At 46.3% G+C, this 26,990-nt stretch overlaps 1 protein-coding gene across 1 annotated transcript in view; it reads left to right on the plus strand.

Annotated features, from left to right (window-relative positions):
• NRXN1 (neurexin 1) overlaps positions 1 to 26,990 on the plus strand; it is an 814,281-nt gene that overhangs the window by 771,489 nt on the left and 15,802 nt on the right. The window contains 1 exon segment of the mRNA XM_068153449.1: positions 19,264 to 19,342. Coding sequence (XP_068009550.1) covers positions 19,264 to 19,342 — 79 coding nt within the window.

Genomic DNA, 26,990 nt, shown 5'->3' on the forward strand with positions numbered 1-26,990 from the left:
GAGGTGGCAGAAGCCTCATCCCTGGCTGGATGTGGCTCTGAGAAGCCTGATCTAGTGTGAGGTGTCCCTGCCCATGGCAGGGGGTTGGAACTAGATGATCCTTGATGTCCCCTCCAACACTAACAATTCTATGATGTCTACAGCTGAGGTTTAGCTACCTGCATAATCTTACAATGGCAGATTGAACTTTCAGAGCAGCATCATTGGAAGCAGCCTGCCTGCTGGCACTTGCCATGCCCTATTAAGCTGAAGAAACAGTCATGGAGGACAGATCACAAATCATAGAATGTTAGGGATTAGAAGGGACCTCAAAAGATCATCCAGACCAACCCCCCTGCCAGAGCAGGATCACCCAAGGCAGATCACCCAGGAATACATCCAGGCTGGTTTTGAATGTCTCCAGAGAAAGAGACTCCACAACCTCTCTGGGCAGCCTGCTCCAGGGCTCTGGCACCCTCACAATCTCTGCACGTGGAACCAGATTATCTTTAAGATATCTTCCAACCTGAACTATTCCATGAATTACCACAGGCTTCTGCTTGGGTCTACAGCATACAGCTGCCTGAGGGGGTGGGAGGATGGGGAGGATGTTGGCTAATGAGAAAACAGGAGCTAAGGTTCAAGATTGCAGAACTCAGGGCATCCTTTTTACTACAGGGTGGGATTTAGAGATGAGTTTTCTATCCTTTCCCCCAGGACTGTGTAGATGTCCATATTTCTGTCTCCTATCAAGAGAACTGAATGTTTAAATGTCAGCCTCGTCCTCTCCTCATCTGTTTTTAACATGGAGGGTTAGTGCAGGGAAGCTGAAGAGCAGCTCTATACACAAGTGCTAGTTACAGATATCTGTCACCACTGGTTTGATTGTTTGGAGTTTGAAATAACAGAATCGAAAAGCCAAGGCTTGAGAGGGCAGGTTGTGTGGTCTGTAACAAAGTTGGTACTGAGCATTTGCACGTGTCAAGGGTGTTTGAGAAAATGGCTTTGTTCTGTTACCTGTAAAAATACCACAGGAAGTGGCTGGCCTGCTCCAGACGTTGATAGATGAGGTTAAGAAGTGTGACTTTCACATATTGAAAAGGCCCCCTGGATTGTATTTCAAGCCCAAAAAAACCCAGGAAAGATGAATGATTCCTTTGCTCAGAGAGCACTCTGATATACAGAGGGTTTGGTGGGTGTTTGGTGGTTTTTTCCCCCTTTGCCAAGGATTTTTGTCACCCCAAATCTCTGAGTGTAATTTGCATAAGCAGATGGTTTATACCTGCTGTAATTCAGACGTTGCTGCAAGGAACAAAGGAAGGAGGCTGCAACGTTTTGATTCTGCTGAAGCAAAATATTAAGACATGGTGAAGTATGCTGGCTGCAGATCCTGGGAAGGAGATGCTGGGGAGCTGCCTCACTGTGTATCTGACAGAGTTAAGCAAGAGGCTTTGTCATGTTGCCGAGCAAACGCAGAACGCGGCCGGGTCCTCCCTGGCCTCATTTTATGTAGGGCACTCTCTTTGTACCATGATGGATCTTTCATTACCAAAGGCTTCATTGTGAAATTAAGCATTGTGCACTCCTAGGACCTATCCAGTTCTGGCTGCTGAAGCAATTTTTGAAGTGTAAGATCAATTAATAAAACCAATTGGGGATTAAAGAACAGCAGGTTGAAGAAAAACGCTGCTAGCTGGCTGAGTATATGACTCGAGCACCCTGGAGGATCTGGTCTGCAGAGGTAGTTTGTGCATTGTCTGTGAGTTTTATGTCCATAGATTTTGCTTTGCTAGACTAAATTAGCTTCAAACCTAAACCCTCCCAAAATCTGGGGTGCTTTGGCTCCGAGGTCTCTGAGCTGAAAGCTGAAGCTGCCTGTTAATGGCGCAATGCACGGCTGCATTTATTTTGAATGAATGTAGCCAGGGAAATTTAGATTAGCCAAGCAGTGAAGTATTGTTAAATGGACAAAAATGCATGCAGAGGTGATTCAGATATTTCTGCTTTACCTGCAGCTTGGGCTTTTGAGGATACTTGGACATTGCTTCTTTTTTCACACCTTCCCCCTCCCCTGCCCCCCTCTCGTTTGTGCTGAATGGTTAGAAAATTGATCTCGACCAAAGTTTGCCTTCCTTTGCCTCCAAATATGAATCTGATCCTAAATCACTGCTCTTCAAAGCAGACCTCATTTGAATGGTGCATTGTGCACAGTCATTCAGAAAGTGTAATTGATTGCTCTTAGAAGATATTTATATAACTTGATTTTGTGGGAAGGAGCAGTTGAAAGATCTAACTGAATGCATAGGTCTGAAGGCTGTGGCTGGAACCTAATTAAATATGAGTAACAAAGCCTATTCTTCCACTCCTATGTATTGGGAGTACAGCACTGTATGAGTAACTTGCAAATCTTAATAGGATACAGTAAGCCTCAGACAGTTTGTGTTCTGGTTGTGAGCAGCATGCAGGAGCTGGTGTGTTGAAATGTGACCGAGGCACATCACATTCCCACAAATAATTGCTATAGCAACATTGCCTGAGACCTGCCTCCCTTGGGTTCACACCTGAAGGTGTCTTCAGAGTGCAGCAAAATGCCTTCTCAGGTTGAAAATGTTGTTGTGATGGCGAGGGTACTGCTAGCTTTTGCATTTTTAATTATTACTTCTTTTCTTTCCCCAAGTAATTAAATTTCAAATGTTGAGAAACAGAACAGAGCATTAGGGGGAATCATTTGCTGTCATAATAGCCATTTACCCCAAAATTCATCCTTGGGTGGCTCCTTCCATGCAAGTAATCTCTGCAAGCTGCTGTGATCAGGTGAAGAGATTCTCTCTGGGTAGTCTCACCTAACTTGTGGAGTTTTTCCCCTTCCCTCCATCTGAGTGCTTAGGTGTTACATTAATGTTCTGTAGGAATCAATCAAAATGAGGCTGTTATTGCTCTTAAATTGCTGCATGCTGGGATGTAGGCTGTGTCTCTGCTTGTCAGGAGCTCTTTCTCTCAAAGTACTGCAATACAGTGCATAGCAGCTTTCTTGAGGGACCCTGTGGGAAGCAGCCCTGTGCAAAAGGACTTGGAGGTGCTGATGGATGAGAAGCTGGACATGGGTAGACAGTGTGAGCTTGCAGCCCAGAAGGCCAATGGCAGCCTGGGCCGCATCAAAAGATGCGTTGGCAGCAGATCCAGAGAGGGGATTCTGCCAATTTACTCTGGTGAGACCTCACCTGGAGTACTGCGTCCAGGTCTGGAGCCCTCAATATAGGGAGGATATGGACCTGATGGAGCAGGTCCAAGGGGGGTTGGAGCACCTCTGCTACAAGGACAGGCTGAGGAAGCTGGGGTTGTTCAGCCTGGAGAAGAGAAGGCTCCAAGGAGACCTAATAGCTGCTTTCTAGTACCTGAAGGGGGGCTACAAGAAGGATGGAGAGAGACTGTTTACAAAGGCCTGCAGCGATAGGATGAGGGACAATGGCTTCAAACTAGAGAAGGGCAGATTTAGGTTGGATGGTAGGAACAAGTTCTTTACTATGAGGGTGGTGGGACACTGGAACAGGTTGCCCAGGGAGGTGGTTGGAGCCCCATCCCTGGAGATATTCAAGGTGAGGCTCACCAGGGCTCTGAGCAACTTGATCTAGTTGAGGATACCCCTGCTGCCTGCAGAGGGAGTTGGACTAGATGACCTTTGGAGGTCTCTTCCAACCCAGACCATTCTATGATGGAATTTTAAATAATTCCAGTGAAAGAGAATCCACTGTCTCACTGGGCAGCCTGGTTCACCACTCTACCACCCTCAACCAAGAAGTTCCTCCTCATGTTTAGACTGAACTTCCTCTCTGGAGATATTTAAAACCCATCTGGTTGCATTCCTATGTGACCTGCTATAGGTGATCCTGCTGCTGTGGCAGGGGCTTTGGACTGAATGGTCTTTTGAGGTCACTTCCAGCCCCTGACATTCTGTGATTCTAGTGTTCAAGTTTGTGCCCATTGCCTCTTGTGCCCTCACTGGGCACCACTGGAAAAAGCCTGGTCCCATCCTCCAGACACCCACCCTTGGAGTATTGACAAGCATTGATCAGATTCCCCCCTCAGCCTTCTCCCATCCCAATTCCTTCTTTCCTTTTGCTGTTGGATAAAAGTAGGAAGGGATGCCCCCAAATGGCAGATGTTGCATCACAGAGCAGCCAAGGGGTGTTTGCCTGTTAGGTGTTGCAGTGTAAAATGTTCCTCTGCATCTGAAGACTGTTACCTGATCCAGGAGGAGAGAGGTGGAACAGTGCTTTGCAGGAAGCTCCTGCGCTCCTGTCAGCTCAAAATCTTGCTCCTCTCTGTTGAAGTTTGTTACAGACATTAAAATTCATTGATAACTTGAAGTGACATTAAGTTAACTTGAAGGTAAAGTTAACATTTAAGTTCCTGGTGATGTTAAGTGAAGAATATTGCTTCATTTTCATGATGAACAGGCAGCAACAGAGGAAACCATTTATTTTTTTTCTCTGGGTCTTAGAGAGATGCAGTGGAGTCTGAACAATGACTGCAGAAGGTAGAGCACTGAGGGCAACAGAGGGCTTCAATCATCTGGCAGGCTAATTAGAAGTCTTGCAGCAGGGAGACAAAGAGGAGCAGAGGTTAGAAAAAAATGGATCTTGCAGTGATATTAGGGAGAAGGGAGAGGTCCCACGCTTCAAAGGACAGACCTCCAGAGAACTGCCGTGGAGGAGGAGGAGGTTGGGACCTTTGTGTAAGATAAGAGAATACTAAAGATGTGAGAAATCAGTGGTGGGCAGTATGTGAAGGTAGTTGTGTAGCTTTGCTGAGATCTGGGAAGTCTGGGGAGTCTTAGGAAGTCTGGGGAGTCATAGGAAGTCTGGAGAATCTTAGGAATTCTGGAGAATCCAGCCATTACATGTTTTTGTATAGAGGCTTAAAGAAAACAAAAAGAAGGGGAGGAACACCCTCCCCCCCACCACCTCCCTGTACAAAGGTGCTGTGCTCCACTGCTGAAGAGAAAGAAACCCTACTGCAGCTCCCTCAGCCTCATAAAAATGTAGAGACTTGCACATGACCCTTTGATGGCTGTCCAACATGGGGCACTTGGGGCTTGCTGACAGTGACAAACTGCCTGCATGCCTGATGTGGAACTGGTGGGAGAAGCACTGACATGTTTGTGTTTAATGCAGGCTTTCTCATAGATTCACAGATTGCATTGGGTTGGAAGGGACCCTCAAAGCTCATCTTGTCCAACCCCCCTGCACTCAGCAGGGTCACCTCTAGCTACATCAAAGTGCTCAGGCACACATCAAGGCTAATTCTGAATGTCTCCAGAGACAGGACCTCAACCACGTCCCTGGGCAACCTATTCCAGTATTTCACCACTGTCATTGTGCAGAACTTCCCCCTGATGTCCAACCTAAATCCGCCCTACTCCAGTTTCAAACCACTGCCCCTTGTCCTTTCACCACAGACCCTTCTCAACAGTCCTTCCCCAGCCTTTCTGTAAGTCCCCTTCAGATATTGAAATGCAGTTCTGAGGGCTCCCCAGAGCCTTTCCTTCTCCAAGCTGAACAGCCCCAATTTTTCAGCCTGTCTTCACAGGAGATGTGCTTCAGCTCTTTGATCATCTTTGTGGCCCTTCTCTAGCCTGCTCCAGCAGGTTTATGTCTGGTTGGTCTGTATGGTTGTGGCTGTGCAGTTTGCTCTCCTGACAGCAGAATGTAGCCCTTCCAGGGAAGAGAGCTGAACCTGAGGAGTTGAGGTGTAGTGGAGATTGTTATGCAGTCAGACAGAAAGAGCATGTCAGCATGAGGGTCTGACACATCCTGTGGCTGCCATCATGCCAGTAGCAATGAACCACTGCAGTGTGCCTGCTTCAATTCCTATTGACACAGAGAGTTAGAACCCTGAGCAGGCTGGAGGTAGCTTGCACTGCCCTCCAAAGCTGCACAGGAAATCTCTGCTCTTTTTCCCCAGCATAAATTTATCCACCTGGGACTTAGCCCAGTTTTAATGAACTTCATTTATATCACTCTGACATTGCTAAACAGACAAGCCTGACAGGCTCAGGGAGTTTAATTACAGCCTTTCCCAACACAGCAAGCCTACTTAGGGAGCCAAATGAACATCTTGGTTGCACCAAGAACTTCTTGTAGACTCCCATGTGAGTTTGAGCCTTGATTCTGCTCTGCTGAGACCCCACCTCCAATACCGCATCCAGTTCTGCTGTCCCCGGTGTAAGAATGATGCAGAGCTGATGGACAGAGTCCAGAGGAGGCCACAAAGATGATGCAAGGACTGGAGCACCTCTGCTATAGGACAGGCTGAGGGAGCTGGGGTTATAAAGCCTGACAAGGGAAGAATGTGAGGGGACCTTAGAGCTGCCTTCCGATACCTGAAGGGATCCTACAGGAAGGCCGCAGAGGGACTTCCTGAGGGTGTCTAGAGACAGGACAAGGGAGCCTGAGGGGTGACCTCGTGCATGTTGATAAAGATGTGCAGGGTAGTGTCAGGAGGACAGAACCAGGCTCTGCTCAGTGGTGTCCAGTGACAGGCCAAGGGGCAATGGATGCAAGGTGGAGCAGAGGAGGTTCCATAGGAACAGAAGGAGAAACTTGAGGGTGTCAGAGCCCTGGAGCAGGCTGCCCAGAGAGGTTGTGGAGTCTCCTCCTCTGGAGAGTTTCAAAACCCAGCTGTGTGTTCCTGTGTGACCTGCCCTAGGTGATCCTTCTCTGGCAGTGGGGGGTTTGACTGGATGATCCTTTGAGGTCACTTCCAATCCCTAACATTCTGTGATTGTGTGAAGTGTGCCCCATTGTAGTCAGAACAGCCTTTAGTCCATGGCCTTAGGCATGTTGAAGTTTAAGATCATTCCCTATGGGTTTGGGCTTTAAGTGACATGACAAGAAGAGATGGGCCAGATCCACAACTCGAGTGTGAACATTTTGTTTCTCTAGCACTGCGGAGCTCTCTGCCAGCTGACATCCAAATATGTTGTTGTGAATCTCTAGCAGCCTGTTATTAAAGATGGCATCAGCTTGTGCCGGCACAAGGCGTGTGAATTATGGCTTCACATCAGACTTGAGTTCTCACATCCCCTAATTGTTGGGTGTTTGTTCCCTTTCACACTTCAGATTTCCCAGATCAAATGTCTTTGTCTGTGCTTTTGCCAGTTGCTTAAAAAAAACCCCAACAAACAGCAGAGACACATTCCACTCTGTGCTCTCAATCTGACACCCCAGACCTGTGGATCCACCTTACAGATCTCTGAGGCTGAGATTACACTTAGTGGGAGTCTTACACTTACTTCTTTTCAGATGATCATAGAATTGTTAGGGTTGGAAGGGACTCCAAGGATCATCCAGTTTCAGCCCCCCTGCCATGGGTAGGAACATCTCACACTACAGCAGGTTGCTCACAGCCCCATCCAGCCTGGCCTTCAAAACCTCCAGGGAGGAGGCTTCCACCACCTTCCTGGGCATCCTGTTCCAGTGTCTCACCATCCTCATGGGGAAGAACTTCTTCCTAACATCCAATCTGAATCTACCCATTTCTAGTTTTGTTGCATTCCCCCCAGTCCTATCACTCTCTGACACCCTCAAAAGTCCCTCCCCAGCTTTCTTGTAGCCCCCTTCAGATACTGGAAGGCCACAATTAGGTCACCTTGGAGCCTTCTCTTCTCCAGCATGAACAACCCCAACTCTCTCAGTCTGCCTCCATAGCAGAGGAGCTCCAGCCCTCTGCTCATACTTGTGGCCCTTTTCTGGACACATTCCATTATGTCCAGATCCTTCTTGTAAAAGGGCCTCCAAAACTGGATGATGGATCCTCATGGGCCAGACATCTGCAGACAAGTGGAGTTTTTGTTAGAGTGATTAGCAGATAACTGCTGACAGTGGATGAAAAGCCTAAGACTTCCCAAATCCTCAAGTTGTGCCAGGGTAGATTTAGGTTGAATATTTGGAACAATTTCTTTGCTGCAAGAGTGGTCAGGCACTGGAACAGGCTGCCCAGGCAGGTAGTGGAGTCACCATCCCTGGAGATGAAATCTGTGGACATGGCATTTTGGGTCATGGTTCAGTGGCTGTGGTGGTATTGGGTTGATGTTTGGACTTGATCTTAGAAGTCTTTTCTGGTCCTTTGTCTCAGTATCCCATCTTGATGTCATTCCAAGCTTAATTTCTCTCTCCATCTTACTCAAGTCTGGCCAACTTCTCCTCACTGTCCAAACGTTATCTACAGCAGTATGGACAGAAAAACTGTCTCCCATGTGATCAGAAGGCTGGAGCATCTCTCTTACAAAGACATACTGAAAGAACTGGTACTGCTGAGCCTGAAGAAGAGAAGGCTCCAGAGAAACCTTAGAGTTCCATTTTCATATCTGAAGGGGACCTACAGGAAGGCTGGGGAGGGACTGTTCAGAAGGGCCTGTGGGGATAGGCTGAGGGGCAGTGGTTTGTAAGTGGAGCAGGACAGATTTAGGTTGGACATCAGGAGGAAGTTCTGCACAGTGAGAGTGGTGAAATGCTGGAACAGGCTGCCCAGGGATGTGGTTGAAGCCCTGTTCCAGCAGACATTCAGGATCAGCCTTGCCGTGCCCCTGGGCAGCCTGATCTCGTTGGAGGTGTCCCTGCTAGTGCAGAGGGATTGGACAAGATGACCTCTGAGCATCCCTTCCAACACGGTGATCTGTGTATTGAATTCTCAGCACTAAAGCAGTGACAGATAAAACTTTTCTTATGCAAATAACAGAGTTTTAAACTGTCTTCACCTTTGCTGAAAGTGATTACTTAAGAAAATTCAGGCCTTGAAACAATGGTACACAGATTTCTGAAGGCTAAATGATGCCATCTGAAGTTCATGCCACTCCCCCAGCAGTCACCTGGAGCATCTCCCAAGCATGCAAAGGTTTCCTGTAGCCTGTTTCTCACCTTAATTTTCTGTGCCCTTTGTTAGACTGTTAAGAAACAAAAGCATCATTAACAAAGCCCAGATACCTCTGTGACAAATGTACACTTTCAGAAACTATCTAATTAACTGTAGCTCCAAAACAGAGCTTAATGAAACTCTTATTTTAATTGAAAGGCAATTAGGCTTTGTTTCCTTCCAGTGCATATATAGCTAACTCTTGTTGGTCTTAACCAGTTGCAGACCCAAGCTTCATAGGACATTACTCTGCCCTCCAAAAGTGATGTTCACCCTTAAACCATATCCCCAAGCACCACATCCAAACCACCTTTAAACACATTCAGGCTTGGTGACTCCACCACCTCCCTGGGCAGCACATTCCAATCCCTGACCACTCTTCCTGGGAAAAAATGTTTCCTACTGTCCAGTCTAAACCTACCCAGTTGCAGCTTGAGGCCAATCCCTCTTGTTCTATCACTAACTACCTGTGAGAAGAGACCAGCACCAGCCTCTGCACAAGGTCCTTTCAGGTAGCTGTAGACAGTAATGAGGTCTCCCCTCAGCCTCCTCTGTTTCACACTAACCATCCCCAGTTCCTTCAGTTGCTCTTCATCAGATTTATTCTCCAGGCCATTCCCCACCTTTGCTGACCTTCTCTGCCCTGGCTTCAGCACCTCCACATTTATCTTGTGTTGAGGCGCCCAAGGCTGGATGTTAGGAAGAAGTTCTATACGGAGAGAGTGATTGCCCATTGAAATGGGCTGCCTGGGGAGGTGGTGGAGTCACCATCACTGGAGGTGTTCAGGAGGAGACTTGATGGGGTGCTTGGTGCCATGGGTTAGTTGTTTAGGTGGGTTGGATCGGTTGATGGGTTGGACGCAATGATCTTGAAGGTCTCTTCCAACCTGGTCTGGTCTGGTCTGGTCTATTCTATTCTATTCTAAAACTGGACACAATCCTCAAGGTGTGGCCTCATCAGAGCTGAGCACAAGGGGACAGTCACCTGATGGTATTAATTAGATGAGAGCCAGGACTGAGAAAGTGTTTTGATTCTCCCTCGCTGTATTTTCACATTCCTGGCTAATAATATGTCAGCAGTTAATTAGCTGTATAATAAATACTCTGCACGTACTTGAAATATTAGCATTTTAATATCCATGTCCAGAACTAACTTTTTTTTTTTCAGGAGAAAACACTGTTTAGATGTGGGTGGATGAGGAGTAATTGATGCCCATGTGCTTGATTGACCTAGAGCAGGTTAAATACAACTTTGGAGGCAGTGGTCCAAACAGCTTCTCATCTAGAGCTGATAATATTGCTAGGGAGCACCTTCCTCAGCAAACTGCCTCCTGCAAGGGGAGCTTGTTTTCACCAGGGAGAAGAGGACAACTGATTAATTTGACACATTAAAGCTTCTCCCTACGACTGGCTCAACAACCAGGCAGAGAGATATGCTTCATACACAGAAAATTAAATTTAAATTACATAGTCCTGGCTTAGAAAATTGTGCAGTTCATCCTTCTGCCAAAACCCCCCAAAAAAAGGGACCTCAAGGATCATTTAGTTCCAACCCCCCTGCCATGGGCAGGAACACCTCACACTAGAGCAGGTTGCTCACAGCCACATCCAGCCTGGCCTTCAAAACCTCCAGGGATGAGGCTTCCACCACCTCCCTGGGCAACCTGTGCCAGTGTCTCACCACCCTCATGGGGAAGAACTTCTTCCTAACTTCCTATCTGAATCTACTCACTTCTGGTTTTGCTCCATTCCCCCCAGTCCTGTCACCCTCTGACACCCTAAAAAGTCCCTCTCCAGCTTTCTTGTAGCCCACTTCAGATCCTGGAAGGACATAATTAGGTCTCCCCAGAGCCTTCTTTTCTCCAGGCTGAAGCAGACCCAACTCTCCAGCCCTCTGATTATCTTCATGGCCCTTCTCTGGACCCACTCTAGTAGCTCCATGTCCCTCTTCTTCTGGGGGCACCAGAACTGGAGGCAGTACTGCAGTTGAGGTCTCAGCAGAGCAGAAGGGCAAAATCCCCTCCCTGTGCTTCTGCTCTCCCTGCTTTGGATGCAACTCAGCACACAGCTGCCTCCAGTGACCGTTGCTGGCTTGTGGGGAGTTTGTCATCAGCTGACACCTCTAAGTCCTTCTTCTCCAGGCAGTTCTGGAGCCACTCCTCAACCACTCTCACTTCACTCTCACTATCTGTGCTTGGGATTGCCTTGACCCAGATGCAGGACCTTGCCCTTGTCCTTGTGGAACTTACTGAATCTGGCTTGGGCACACCTCTCCAGCCTGTCCAAGTCTCTCTGGATGCCATCTCTTCTCTCCAGTGCTTCAGCACAGCACAGGTCATCCACAAACTTTCTGTGAGTGCCTCAGTCCCACTGTCCATGTTACTGACAAAGATGTTAAACAGCATATTTTGAAAGGAAAGTTTGCCAGAGCTGAAGAAAAAGGTAGCAATGCGTGTCTGCTGGGTTTCCAAACCCTTCCTCTGTTGGGTTTCCATACACTTCATCCATACCACAGCTCTAGCTCTGTGTTTAATTCTCACTTGTAGCTGATTCTCTCTGGACTGCATGGCAAGTCTTTAAAGAAGCTTTTTACTATATTTTTTTTCCTTCAGGAGGAGGAATGAGGTAAGCAGGGATGGTAACCAAGCATTAGAGAAAAGGGGGAAAGGAGAATTACAGATTTAGTGTCCTTCTCCTACATCTGAAAGTCTGTTTTCAGACAGCCATTTGGTAACAGTCATTAAATTCTAGCTCATTAATCTTCCCATAAGCAGAGCTGTTGTTATCAAGTCCCTTGTACCTTGGCCATCCCCTTTTACTGCTTTGTCCCCTTTGCTCCTCTGACTGTACCACTCATTTCTCACCTTCTTTGTTACTTCCCCTCTCCACACAAGTGTGCTCTATCCTCCAGTGTCTTAATCCTTGTGCTGTTGGTGCTTCCTGCACCACCCTGCCTGCCCTCACTCCTTTACTCTCTGGGCAGGATTTGAAATAATAGGAATTTTCTCAGTGAGGCTTCTAGCCTCAGCAGTGCTCTCCAGGCACCATCTGTTCCCAGTATCCTCTTGGCCAGTCACAGGCCCCTGCATGGCATTTCACTGCCTCCTTTCTTCCTGACCTTCCTTCCTGCTATTTTGAGCCATCATTTTGGAAGATTTGCTAGACCAGAGCCTGCATAACTGTTAGTGCTTGTCAGTGCTGCCCCTTCTCACCCTCTGCTCCCCTCTCTCAGGCTCATTTCTTGCATCTTGTCCAGAATCATAGAATCATAGAATCATTGTGGTTGGAAAAGACCTATAAAGATCATCAAGGCCAGCCATTATCCAATTCTGCCAAGTCTTGGCCCTCAGCAACACGTCTGAAGGCAGAAGAAGAGATGCTGGCTATGAAAGACAGGGCCAATTTGGAACTGAAATTGGGTGACCTGAACTCCTACCCTTGAAAATGAGCATATCAGGGGGGAAAAAAAAATCAAAGGGTAAGCTTCTCAGAGCAGAGCCTCTTCCCTCCAGCTGCCTTTACCAACCAGGCACAGTGGTGCCTGGCTGCTGTTAGGCACCATAGCTGTACAAATAAATAAGAACAGTTTTGATTACACCATCGACGTTCTCATCTAAGATAATCTCAGCATTAGTCAGAAGCAGTTGAGCTGTTTATAATTCATACAATAATTTAGGGCTGCTGCTTCTAAACTGTTGTTTCATTTGGATTTACTTGCAGTTCTCATGGGGTAAAGTATATTACTGAAGAAGAAAGGAATGAACTACACTCAGGGTAGCTGTAGGGTGCTGTGATTTAAAGGAGGAGCTGGTGGAATACTACAGGAGGGGAAAAATACAGGATCCATTATGCTGTTAATGAATGCACAATTCAGATTTGCTGATTTAATTTCTAAATCATATTTCTCTGGTCCCCTCAGGTGTAACAGGCTTCATGCATAATAACTGAAGGAGATGGGATATATTTATGCCCAGTCATGCAAAAAAACCACACGAATAAGAAACCCAAAATGACTTTTCCCTATTGTTTATTCATTTGCAGTTAAGTCTTCCCAGTGACATAGCATTGAAGGAGCACTGTTAGGAGGGCACAGCCACAACTGCTGGTACCAGTTTTGAGCCTGTGGTAGTAACCTTGGAGGCAGTTTGATATTTATCCAGAGCTACAGACTGTCACACTATTTAAGCCGCGACTAGAGCATCATTCTCTGCTCTGGCCAGGAGCTTTCTTGAAATAGTCACCATTTCCTTCCTCAGGCAAGATGGCAGATTGGTGATACTTTAAACTTTGTCTTGGCTAAGAGACAAATCCCAAAGTCCTTATTTTATTTTATTTATTTAATTTGTTTCTCCCCAAGCAGATCTGATTGATGTAAGCAAGACCTCTTCCTGCAGGGACCACACCCCTGACTCAGTGTCAGAGATGACATTAGGCAGGGACTTCTACCTTCACAAAATGGGAGTATTTCTTTGGTCCATTTTTCATATTGACATGTTAATTGTAAACTTTTACTGCCATCCTTTTCCTGAGCTGTGAACAGACATCCCAACTTTTCAAGGAGCTACAAGGTGTGAACAGACATCCCAACTTTTTAAGGAGCTACCTATTACAATGAACTGCACTGGAAATTCTACAACCACATAGAACCATAGAATGGTTTGGGTTGGAAGGGGACCGTAAAGATCATCCAATTCCAACCCTTCTGCCATGGACAGGACACCTTCCACTAGATCAGGTCACTCGAGGCCTCATCCAACCTGGCCCTGAACACCTCCAGGGAGAGGACATCCACAACCTCTCTGGGCAACCTGTTCCAGTGTCTCACCACTGTCACTGGAAAGAATTTCTTCTTAATCTCCAGTCTAAATCTGCCCTCTTCCAGCTTCAATCCATTCCCCCTCATCCTGTCACTACAAGCCCTGGTGAAAAGTCCTTCCCCAGCCTTCTTGTAGGCCCCCTTCAGGTACCGGAAGGCAGCATCAATCTGAAAAGCTCTGAATGTACACCAAGAGAAGAAGATGCAAGCAAAAGAAACTCTGCCAGGCCTTGCAGGTTGTTCACCTGTTAATTTTTGATTATTGTTATTTTTGGTAATCTCCTTCAGCCAGAGTATCACTTCTTAAATGAATTTCAACCAGTTGCCCAAGAGACATCCTAATCCGATCGTGTATTATGATGATACCAGTTGGATGTTATCCTATTAGGCACTCAGGGTAAATAAGGGATTTTCCACTGACTTTTAAATCCTTGATTAATGAGAATGCTCGAAGCAGTGTCCTGTAAATTAGCCATAGTGCTAGCAACAATTGCAATTCACTTAGGAAAACTGATTTGGTTTAAATCTTCCCCTCCAAATTAAAAAGCATGAGGCAAAGATAATGTGCAGTAAGTAAAACATCCTACTCTATCTCACATTATTTATCTCTACCCCCTGGCCATCTGAGACCTTTAGGTCTAAATCCTGCTCTCTCTCCAGGTAAATTCTAGAGAAAGAACTCTAGAGAAAGAACTCTAGAGGAAGAACTCTGGTAGCTGACCCATAGTATTTAGTTTATGCATTCTTTACATTCCCTAGTGTTTTAGCTAATTCTTAATCCCAGTTTAAACTGTGTTATGCAAGCCAATGGATTTCATTTGGAGTTTGGCCACTGTTATCTCACTTCACTTTCACAGATCCTTCACCATTATTTTTTTTGCCTGATAAAAATATGTATAAGTATCAGGAAAGGGTTTTTTAGGTTTGGGGAGAGGTAGGGAAAGGAAGAAGTTGTGGCATGATACTTAAGATGGAATTCTTCCTGACATATTTTTTTGAGGGAAACATTTTTTCCCATCATCTTTGCCACTTCCCTTCTTCAAATACTGATAAGGGATTTATTGCTTGCAGTAAAATTAGGTTTATATCTGGTATTGACTTTGAAACCTTGTATCTGGTATTGACTTTGAAACCTACATCTCCTTTAATATTCTGAGACATTAATGAGCTCTTCCTTGACATGCTTGATTCACATTTATTTAAGGTACTATTCATCATGGTACCCACAGTACACATTAACTTTTATCAGTCAAGAACATCCCTTTATTCTTGTGGAAGTGTGAATACTCTTTCCATAGATTGAAATTAGTGTCACTTCACAAAGAGAGCTTCCACACTTCCTCTTGTAACTGAGCAAAGTCTCTCTCATTGTAAGTGTTAAGATTTCTGTATAGTTATTTTCTGGTAGATTTGGCTGCACTGCAAACTGTACAAAAAGCAGAGTTAGTTCAGGTGTCAAGGATAGTCAGAGACACTGCAATAATTCTGTACATCTGATTGTTTCACCTCAGTTCAGTCAAGTTACAAGGGTTACTTGTCCATGCATGTACCAAAGTACCCTTAAAAAATGGGACTGAGACACCTTCAGCAAGTTGGCACATGACACCAAGCTCTGTGTCCTGGTTGACATGCTGGAGGGAAGGGAATCCATCCAGGGTGGAGACCTGGACCCAAGCCAGCCACATGAAGTTCAACAAAGCCAAGTGCAAGGTCCTGAATCTGGGTCAGGGCAATCGCAAGCACAGATCCAGGCTGGGTGAGGAGCAGCTCAAGAGCAGTCTGGAGGAGAAGGACTTGGGGGTGTTAGCTGGTGACAAACTCCCAATGAGCCAGCAATGGTCTCTGGCAGCCCAGAAGGCAGCTGTGTGCTGGGCTCCATCCAAAGCAGAGAGAGCAGCAGGACAGGGAGGGGATTCTGCCCCTCTGCTCAGCTCAGACACCATCTGCAGCACCGTGTCCACTTCTGGTGCCCCAAGCATAAGAGGGACATGTTACTGCTGGAGTGGGACAGGCTGCAAGAGTAGTTTTAGCCAGGAGAAAAGAAGGGAGACCTTAGAGCAGCCTTCCAGTACCTGAAGGGGGCTACAAGAAAGCTGGGAAGGGACTTATAACAAGGGCTTGAACAACAGGGAATGACTTGAAGCTTGAGGAGAGGAGATACAGACTGGAGATGAGGACGAAATTCTTTCCAGTGACAGTGGTGAGACACTGGAACAGGTTGCCCAAAGAGACTGTGGATGCCTCCTCCCTGGAGGTTTTTAAGGCCAGGTTGAATGAGGCCTTGAGCAACGTGGGCTAGTGGGAGGTGTCCCTGCCCATGGCAGGGGGTTGGAACTAGATGATTTTTAATATCCTGCCCAACCTATGAATGCAGGATACATTTATTTAATACTTGCTGGTACCTTTCTTTCCATTTTACAGTTGTGTTTTTCACAGTACTGAGTTAACCTTTCATGTGCAGACTTTATTGGTTACTTAGTTGGGGTTGTTTTGGTTTCTTGGGCTTTTATTGTGTGGTCGGTTGTTTTGTTGGGGTTTTTTGTTTGGTTGGGGTTGGTTTGTTTGTTTTTCCCTTTACACTTCAAGAAAAACATTGTGGCTTTTCCCACCAAGAGTCTGAGATGTTGCCTTTCAAGCTTAAGTGGTTGTATTCTGAGAAAAAAAGAAGTGGAGGTCTGAAATTCAAGCAGCTGTTTGCAGCTGGCTCTTGTCAGACAAAATGGATATCTCGAATGCTTTTTACGTTATTTTATGGGCTTTTCTGTGAGTCTGCCAGCTAATTTTCCCAGCATTACACATTCCTAGACTGGTTTCCTCCAGCTACAAATTTTCTCAGCTACAAGGGAAGATAATATTTTGTGAGGGTGGCATCGAGCTGGGCCATAACATAGCTGCTGTCCGTGGCCTGTTTTGGTTACCTTCAGCAAGTCGCTTCATTTTTTTTTATGCCTCAGCCTTCTACCTGTAGAATATAGCATTTTTATAATAGGCTTTTCTTTGTTGTGCCTCCCATGTTAATGAAGGCATTTGTGTAGCACTTTCCTGCTTCAGGGAAGCACTGGGAGGGTTTGTTCATTAATATTCCTGAAGCGTGACATAGAAAAGCCTATTACTGTAATATGCTCTGCTTTAAAACTTCACTTAGAGTAATAATGATAAACAACAGCGGTCTGGCTTTAGCTGTGCTCTGCAGAAATGAGACTTTCATGTCTTCAGACTTAAATTGATGGAGGAAAATGTTGGTGTATTTTATGTCCCTCCTCTATGCTCATAGGAAAAAAAATATCACCTGCAGTTCTGGGTTCCACAGCTCCAGAAGGACAAGGAACTGCTTGAGAGGGTATAGCAAGGGGCTGTGAAAATGCTGAGGGGACTGAAATATCTCTAGTGTGATGAAAGGCTGAGGAACTCGGGGCTTTTGAGCCTGGAAAGGAGAGGACTGAGGGGGGGATCTTATCAGTGCTTGGAAATATTTCAAGGGTGGGTGTCATGAGGATGGAACCTGGTTGGGTTTTTTTTCAGTGGTGCCCAGTGACAGAGGTAAAGGGCACAACCTTGAGCATAGGAAGTTCCATCTAAACATGAGGAGGAACTTCTTTACATTAAGGGTGGTGGAGCAGTGGAACAGGCTGCCCAGAGAGGTGGTGGACTCTCCATCTCTGGAGTCATTCAAAGACCACCTGGACACCATCCTGTACAATGTGTTCTAGATCAACCTTCTCTATCAGGGGAATTGGACTTCATCATCTCCAGAAGTTCCTTCCAACCTCTACCACTCTGTGACTGATTCACTGCAGTGGGTTCTGTCTCTTTTGTTGGCATGTCTGTCATACAGGCATCCAGGAATGGTTTCTTGCCTGCTCTATCCTTAGCCTCCTGTTTCAATAGGATGCCATCTTTTTATTCTCCCTATGTATTTCCTTCAGTGGGGTGAAGAGAAGCTTGAAATAGCCAATTCTGAAATGGACAGTTCTGAAACTTCTTGCACATAGGATAAGCTGCTTCTTAACCTCATTAGTAATTGCCTGAGGGATCATAGAATCAATAAGTTGGAAAATACCTCAGAGATGACCAGCAGCAGGACAGTTTATATTTCCCTGCTATTATTTCCCCTCATAACCATGGGTGTTCTGATTACATTTCTAAATGACTGTTCTCAGAGGTGGCTTCAACAGAAGGTATTGCATTTTGTCAGCTTCAGATGGATTGCCTCAGTGTTTCATGGAGCATCTCCTTGTTCTTGCACTGTAAGAAGTGGCAGATAGGAAGAGACAGTTTCTTTTCTGTCCTTTTTAGCACGTTGTATCCTGCATTCCCCGGTTTGTCTCCATTGTCATAATTTATTTGATTCCTTTCTTTCAAAGAACTGTGCAAGCTCATTTTGGACAGATGTATCTGCTGTGGGGATAGGCTGAGGGAGCTGGTCTGTTCAGCCTGGAGATGAGAGGACTCTGGAGGGACCTTAGAGCTGCCTTCCAGTACCTGAACAGATCCTACAGGAAGGCTGCAGAGGGACTTTTCCTGATGGTGTCTAGAGACAGGACAAAGGGGGAATGGTTTGAAGTTGAGCGAGAGCAGGGTTAGACTGGAGCTTAGGAAGTTTTTCAGTACAAGGATGGTGAAACTCTGGAATAGGCTGCCCAGGGAGGCTGTGGGTGTCTCCTGCCTGGGGGTGTTCAAGGCCAGATTGCATGGAGCTTTGAGCAGCTGAGTCTCATTGAGAGGTCTCTCTGCCCATGGCAGGGTGGTTGAAGTAGATGATCTCTGAGATCCCTTCCAATCTAAGCCATTCCATGATTCCTTGAACCCCTTAGACCTGGGACACAGCATTTAAGCAACACCTCCTTAACTTAAGCAAATAGGATGTTTTACCTTAGTTAAGAAAATAGGGAGATAGTTTCTAACAGTGCATATATTTCAGATGTTTGTTTTCTTTTCTTGGCTTTGTTTTCATTAAGATGCATTCAACTCAATGAGAATTCTCTTTGCTGCTTTCCCTTTCATTCTTATGTTTTTTTGGGCTGTGCATCTGAGGAAGCAAGTGCAATAAGTGGAGGGAGCATCACTACCTTTCTGATAGTTTTAACAGCTGCAGGCAGTTCAATATTTTGACTTGTTTTGATGGATTTGGGGTTTTTTTAATGCTCCCAGCATTTTCAGCAGGATCACTGTAGAGAGATTGGAGAGCAAAAGGGAATAGCAACAGCCCCATATATACTTGTATTTTATGCTTCTGCTTTCTGTTCTTACTACTAAAATGGAAAAAAATACTGAAATGTTGAAGAGACTACCCAAAAAAAAAAAAAAGTACTAAAGTATACTGGATATATTCACATGGTTCTCCTACAAACTGACAAGTGTGAATTGGAAAGCAAAGTTCTATTAATACAGAGTGGGAGAGTGTCACTGTGCCATGACATATTAAAGCTGGAATGCTCTGGGCCTTCCAGAAATCCAAGCAATAAAATAAATGCCAGTGAGAATCTTGCAATATGTTCAGTCAATTAAAATCCAGCTTACCTGATTTCTTTTGTTTTCTTTTGTTTTCACTGCAGACCACGGATGACATCCTGGTGGCCTCGGCTGAATGTCCTAGCGATGATGAGGACATCGATCCCTGTGAGCCGAGCTCAGGTGGGTTAGGTTAGTCAACTTTTTTATTACTTTCTTTTATTTCATCTTTGCATGCTCTAGCTCCCCCAGAGTCCCATCTGGCAGAGCAGGGAGAGGTTGAATTGGGGCCTTGCTAAATGGCAGTGTCAGCAGAGAAGCAGAGTTTGCTCCACGTTCAGTAGATGGGAGCAGACTGATAGCTGTGATCTGAGCAAGGTCATAGCTTGACCAAGGACTTGAAGCTGGAGCCCTGCAGCATCACAGAATGGTCTGGGTTGGAAGGGACCTCCAAAGGTCATCCAGCCCAACCCCCTCTGCAGTCAGCAGGGGCATCCTCAACTAGATCAGGCTGCCCAGAGCCCTGTCGAGCCTCACCTTGAATACTGCCAGGGATGGAGCCCCAACTACCTCCCTGGGAAACCTGTTCCAGTCTTCCTCTACCATCTTGGTGCAGAACTTGTTCCTAACATCCGATCTAAATCTGCTCTTCTCTACCTTGAAGCCATTGCCCCTCATCCTGTCATTGCAGGCCTTTGTAAACAGTTTCTCTCCATCCTTCCTGTAGCCCCCTTCAGGTACTGGAAGGTCACTATTACGTCTCCTTGGAGCCTTCTCTTCTCCAGGCAGTACATTGCCAGCAAGAAGTTGCAATTCCTTGTGCCTTAAGCATTTCCCCCAAATGAGATAAATAAATCCATATTTCAAATAGCCTGTTCTGTCAGTAGAGCTCAGTTTGAATTACTGTGCAGGGCACAGAATGCTGTGTGGATAGTTAAAAACCAGGGGACACAGAATGCAAGCTCAAATTGCCAATCGTTCTATGGCTGTTTTTTCTAAGCCCAGGCTATTCAGAGTGATTGCTTCAGTTCTCACCAGAAATGAAAACTTTCTACATTCTACTGTTTTTCTGTGGAACAAAAACTTTGTATTGCTTTGCTCACATCACAGATTCACATCCTGTTAGAAAGGGCCCTCAAAGGTCACCTTGTCCAACCTACCTGCAGTCAGCAGGGACACCTCCCACTAGATCAGGGTGCCCAAAACTTCCTCCTGATGTCTGACCTAAATCTCCCCTGCTCCAGTTTCAGACTGTTGCCCCTCGTCTTATCCCCACAAGCCCTTCTAATCTGTCCCTCCCCAGCCTTCCTGTAGGTCCCCTTTAGATACTGAAATGCAGGTCTGAGGTCTCCCCAGAGCCTCCTCCTCTCCAGACCCTAATTCTTTCAGTCTGTCTTCACAGGAGAGGTGCTCCAGCCCTCTGATCATATTGGTTGGCCCACCTCTGGACCCACTCCAGCAGCTCCATGTCCTTGTTGTGCTGGATATGGAGGATTGTTCCAATCTAGGTGCAGGACCTTGCACTTTGCCTTATTGAACCTCATGAGCTTCTCCTCAGCCCACCTCTGCAGCCTCTCCAGGTCCCTCTGGGTGGCACTCATCCAATCCTTCAGTCTTAACCTCACCACTGAGCTTGGTATCATCTGCAAACTTGCTGAGGGTGCCCTCAGTTTTGCTGCCCAGAGCAATGATTAAGGTATCTCTTTCCTACACCTAGTGAATAGTGGAGATTTGGTACTAAACTTTCTCTGTGATGCAGTTTCCCCCACACCTTTATTCTTCAATTAAGCACTGCATTGCTGCTCTGGAAATCCAGATGTTTCTTACAGATGAACTTCAAAGAATTAAGCTCAATTTGTTGTGCAGTGGCATATTTAGTTCAAGTAGAAATCAATTACATTTGAGAGCAATATATTACTGCAAATCACAACTAAGAGCCATCTCTGTACAAGAAATCCCGGGCAGGAGATGTGTTTAGACAGCCTTAAGACAAATGAGGTTTTGCTTCAAATGCAGGTGTGTGGTTCCTCCTTCAACTCACATGCAAAACATATTTAGGTAAAGGCAGAGACATTTATTTGTAGATTGATGGAATGGTTTTGTTTGGAAGGAACCTTGAAGATCATGGGCAGGGACACCTTCCACTGGACCAGGTTGCTCAAAGCCTCATCCAACCTGGCCTTGAACACCTCCAGGGAGGAGGCATCCATGACTTCCTTGGGCAACCTCTTCCGGTGTCTCACCACCCTCACTGCAAAGAATTTCTTCCTCATCTCCAATCTCAATCTGCCCTCCCCAAGTTTCAATCCATTCCCTGTTGTTCTATCACTACAAGCCCTTGTAAAAGGTCCCTTCCCAGCTTTCTTGTAGCCCCCTTCAGGTACTGGAAGGCTGCTCTAAGGTCTCCCCAGAGCATTCTCTTCTCCATCCAGGTGTTTCTACCAAATCATTATCTATCATCTAATAACCTCAAACCCCTCTTGTCTCTTAAAGCTGAGGTCACTTTACCTCTTTCCTTTTGAATGTCCAGTGAGAATTTGCCACCCTGGCCCAGGAGAATCCACATTGTCCCATGGTTCCTTATTTAGCTAATGGGTGGAGGAAAAGGAGGGGTGAAATGAAGGTTTCTGACATTTTTGTCCACACTGTGATCCAGAAGGGGAAGGTGAGTGTTAGTTTTCCTGCAGAACATTGCCATTTAGCTTTGCATCCTGGTGTTTAGCTTTCATGGTTTAGCTTCTTGCTCATGGCCCAGCTACACTTCTCAGTGTAGTTTATTTGAGGGCAGGTTTACTGTTTCATTCCCTGGATCTTCACTGCTATGGAGTTTGTGGTTTTGGTTTGGTTTCTTCTTTTTGTTTTTCCCCCAGTGTAGATTGCCACAGGAATTATGTTCTCCATAATCCCAATTGTTTGGATCATTTTAGCTGTCATTCTTCACATCAAAATGTCACTTAGCCTCCCACTCTCAACTCTTAGAAGCTATTAATTTGCCTCTCTCTTCATTGGCCTTTTCCTTTTTTCTTCTTTGAAACAATGTGAACCAAAGGGCTCACTGAAGTCACAACTTCCAGCATTTCTGTCTCTCTGTAGTCTGCTTTGCTCTTAGTCCTTTCATCTTGTGACTAAGCTTTCTCCATAAGTAGTCTTCATTTGCCTTATTGAATCCCATTAACTTCTCAGCTCACCTCTCCAGCCTGTCCAGGTCCCTCTGGGTAGCACCCATCCCACCCTTCAGTCTTATCAACCACACCACTCAGTTTGGTGTCATCGGCAGATCTGCTGAGGGTGCCTCAATTTCGTTTCCTATAGCACTGATGAAGATATTGAACAGCACTGGCCCCAGTACAGACCCTTGAGAGTCTGACTTGTCTGACCACTTTTCACCCATCCCCATCTGGACATCGAGCCATTGACCACTACTATTTGGGATGGGATCATCCAAACAATTCCTTATCCACTGGACAGCTCACCCATCAATTCCATATGTCTCCAGCTTAGGGAGGAGGATGGAGTGGAGTGGAGTAGAGTGGAGTAGAGTAGAGTAGAGTAGAATTAACCAGGTCGGAAGAGACCTCCGAGATCATTGAGTCCAACCTATCATCCAACACTATCTAATGCACCAAGCGCATCATCCAGTCTCTTCCTGAACACCTCCAGTGTTGGTGACTCCACCACCTCCACAGGCAGCCCATTCCAATAGCAAATCACTCTCTCTGCGAAGAACTTCTACCTAACATCCAGCCTAAACCTCCCCTGGTGCAGCTTGAGACTGTGTCCTCTTGTTCTAGTGCTGGATACCTGGGAGAAGAGACCAACCCCCACCTGGCTACAACCTCCCCTCAAGTAGTTCTAGACAGCAATAAGGTCTCCCCTAAGCCTCCTCTTCTCTAGGCTAAGCAACCCCAGCTCCCTCAGCCTCTCCTCATAGGGATGTTGTGGGGAACTGTGTCAAAAGCTCTACAAAAGTCCAGGTCAGCATTCTTCTAGCAAGAATACATTTCAAGTGTGGCCAGAGCTCTTTTAACTGCCCACTCCCACAGTGATTGCCCGTAACATGCCTTTTTCTGACCAAATTCTGCAGCTCACCATGAGAGCCTATTGCAGAAACACTCTGATTATGGCAAACCTATACATCACAGAAAATACTGATTATCTAGATTGTACTTAGATTAGCAAGATTTATGCTTAAAAGTGTGGCTTCTTTTCTAGGATAAACACACTGCAGTGGCTAACAAGTCTCAGTCTGCCACCGCCAGCTTTGCTGTCAGTGCACCTGCCTCCTAAAGAATAAATGGAAAGCTGCAATTTGCTACAAATGTCATGTGGGACATAAAACCACAGAGCAGATTAGGAGCTGCTAAGCAGCAATCCTATCGACTTGTCTCGAAGATAAAAGTGACAAAAAATGATAATTGCAGATCTCATTGTGGTGTAGAAAGTGCTAAATGTGCCATAATGGGATGGAGTCGTAACAAATTTATTACCATGCAAAAACTTAGTCAACATATTTTGTTTTCATTGCATTTTTGTGCAGTAAGGCAACACTGAGCTGCTCTCACAGGCTCCCCACATTCCCATCTCCTGTTTTAAATACAAGCAGCAGCACACACCAAAAAAAAGATGGTGATGGTGGAAATAATCATGCATAATTCACAGATTGCCTCGGGTTGGAAGAGACCCTCTAAGGTCATCCTGTCCAACCCCCCTCCAGTTAGCAGGGACACCTCCAACTAGAGCAGGCTGCACAAGGCCACAGCAAGGCTGATCTTTAATGTCTCCAGGGATGGGATTTCAACTACATCCCTGGGCAGCCTGTTCCAATATTTCACCACTCTCATTGTGCAGAACTTCCTCCTGATGTCCAACCTAAATCTCCCCTGCTCCACTTTCAAACCATTGCTTTTCATCCTATCCCCACAGGCCCTTCTAAACAGTCCCTCCCCAGCCTTCCTGTAGGTCTCCTTCAGATATTGAAATGGATCTCTAAGGTGTCCCTGGAGCCTTCTCTTCTCCAGACTGAACAGCCCCAATTCTTTCAGCCTGTCTTCATAGCACAGGTGCTCCAGCCCTCTGATCACCTTGGTGGCCCTGCTCTGGACCTACTCTAGCAGCTTCATGTCTCTCTCGTGTTGGGGGTCCCAGATCTGGGCATACTGTCCCAGGTGAGTTCTCACCAGAGCAGAGCAGAGGGGCAGAATCACCTCTCTTGACTTGCTGGCCATGCTGCTTTTGATGCAGCCCAGGATCAGGTTGGTCTTCTGGGCTGCAAATGCCCATTGTTGGCTCATGTCCAGCTTCTCATCCAGCAGGACCACCAAGTCCTTTTCTGCAGGGCTGCTCTCGATACAGATAGTTTAACTTTCCTCATTTTCATGGCACAGAGGAAATAATAAAGCCTTCTCATTTTGTAGCTAAGTTATGAAAACTGTTAGTGGAAACTTACCAAAGTAAAAGAGGTCTGGGAAGATTTACTGACTTTACAAGGAGAGTTCTAAACCTGGGGGTGCACAAATTGCCAACCTGCGGATCAGGATTGCCGCTGCAACCTTTCCTGAGCTCTGTACAGAGCTCTGCTTTCTGCTGAGCTCAGTGAGCATTTGTGTTAGACAGCTTATTTGTTCCAGTTACACTGGGATGGTATTTTATTTGTTAGCTATTATCTAGCCACTTCTGTAGCTATTGAAATGTTCCAAAACACAGAGAGGTCCAAACTGGGTCAAATGAAGTAAAAACATTGAGTTTAATGGCAGCAAAATCCAGACCAGGGAGAAAAGTCTTAGAGTTTTGAGCATTTGCACACAGATCTTTTTTTTTCTGCAAATTGCAGCTAAATCCTTCTCAAAGTCTGAACACAACAAAAACTTAAGTTTAATAATTGGGTTGAAAAATCTCTCCTGACAGCTCCAGCACAAGTGGAATGGGTAGAGGGTTTGGCTTTCTTAAAGCTGTTTGCTGGTCTTGGAAGCTTTAGCAGAAGACAGGCTTCAAAGATGAAAAAAAAAATGGTGCTTATGGACATGGTGGTGCTTATGGGCGTGGTTCAATCATAGAATAATTGGGGGTGGAAGGGAGCTCAAGGATCATCCAGTTCCAACCCCGCTGCCATGGGCAGGGATACCTCACACTACAGCAGGTTGCTCACAGCCCCATCCAGCCTGGCCTTCAAAACCTCCAGGGATGAGGCTTCCACCACCTCCCTGGGCAACCTGTGCCAGTGCCTTACCACCCTCATGGGGAAGAATTTCTTCCCAATATCCAGTCTGAAATGGAAGTAGGTTAGCAGTATTGGTGGGATTGTGAGCTCTAGCCAAGTGGTTGGACTCCATGATCTCAAAGATCTCAAAGGGCAGCTTTGTCCTTGAGCAGAACAGCACAGGGGTTTGCATGCAACCTGCTTCCTGTATCTCCACATCTCTACATCCAGCTTCTACACATGTAGTGACAGGATGAGAGGGGATGGATTGAAGCTTGAGGAGGGCAGATTTAGACTGGAGACTAGAAGGAAATTCCTTACAGAGTGGGTGGTGAGACACTGGAACAGGTTGCCCAGGGAGGCCATGGATGACCCTTCCCAGGACAGGTTGGATGAGGCCTTGAACAAGCTGGTCTAGTGGGAGGTGTCCCTGCCCATAGCTGGGGGGTTGGAACTGGATGATCTTCAAGGTCCTTTCCAACTCAAACTGTTCTATCAATCTATGAATGGCCTGCTGGGTGCTAACAGGTAGTGGATAGATGGAGATGGCTAGGAACCATGACTTCTCAAACATTTTGGGACACTCTAGGTTTGTTCCCAATGTGAAATACAACCTGTGAATGGGCTCTGCAGAGGGACCTTGACAGGCTGGACAGATGGGCAGAGTCCAAGGGCATGAGATTTAACACATCTAAGTGCAGGCTTCTACACATTGGCCACAACAACCCTATGCAGTGCTACAGGCTGGGGTCAGAGTGGCTGGAGAGCAGCCAGGCAGAATGGGACCTGGGGGTACCAGTTGACAGCAGCTAAACATGAGCCAGCAGTGTGCCCAGGTGGCCAAAAAGGCCAATGGCATCCTGGCCTGCATCAGGAATAGTGTGGCCAGCAGGAGCAGGGAGGTCATTCTGCCCTGTACTCAGCACTGGTTAGGCCACACCTTGAGTCCTGTGTCCAGTTCTGGGCTCCTCAATTTAAGAAGGACATTGAGATACTTAAATGTGTCCAGAGAAGGGCAACAAAGCTGGGGAGGGGTCTGGAGCACAGCCCAGTGAGGAGAGGCTGAGGGAGCTGGAGGCGTTTAGCTTGGAGAAGAGGAGGCTCAGGGAAGACCTTATTGCTCTCTACAACTACCTGAAGGGAGATTGTGGCCACATAGGGGTTGGTCTCTTCTCCCAGGCAACCAGCACCAGAACAAGAGGACACAGTCTCAAGCTGCACCAGGGGAGGTTTAGGATGGATGTTAGGAAGTTGTTCTTCACCGAGAGAGTGATTTGCCTTTGGGAGTGCTGCCCAGGGAGGTGGTGGAGTCACCATCCCTGGAGGTGTTTAAAAAGAGCCTGGATGAGGCACTTGGTGCCATGGTTTAGTTGATTAGATGGTGCTGGGGGATAGGTTGGACTCGATGATCTCGGAGGTCTTTTCCAGCCTGGTTAATTCTGTATTCTGCACTCTGATTTATGCTCATTTCTCACCACTTTTCCTCTCCTTTTTCCTGTCTCAAATCCTTGCACTGTATTCTGAGCGCATCCAGCAGCGAGGTAGCCTTGCGGTGGGAGGTGAAGTGACTCCTATAATTTATACATCACTGCAAGTGCCCTGCTTAAGGCACTTCATTGTGCAAGGAGCAGAAAC

This window comes from Melanerpes formicivorus, unplaced genomic scaffold (assembly GCF_026170545.1).
Source record: "Melanerpes formicivorus ecotype bairdi unplaced genomic scaffold, bMelFor1.0.p_v2 SCAF_26, whole genome shotgun sequence".
NCBI classification, from domain to species: Eukaryota; Metazoa; Chordata; class Aves; order Piciformes; family Picidae; genus Melanerpes; species Melanerpes formicivorus.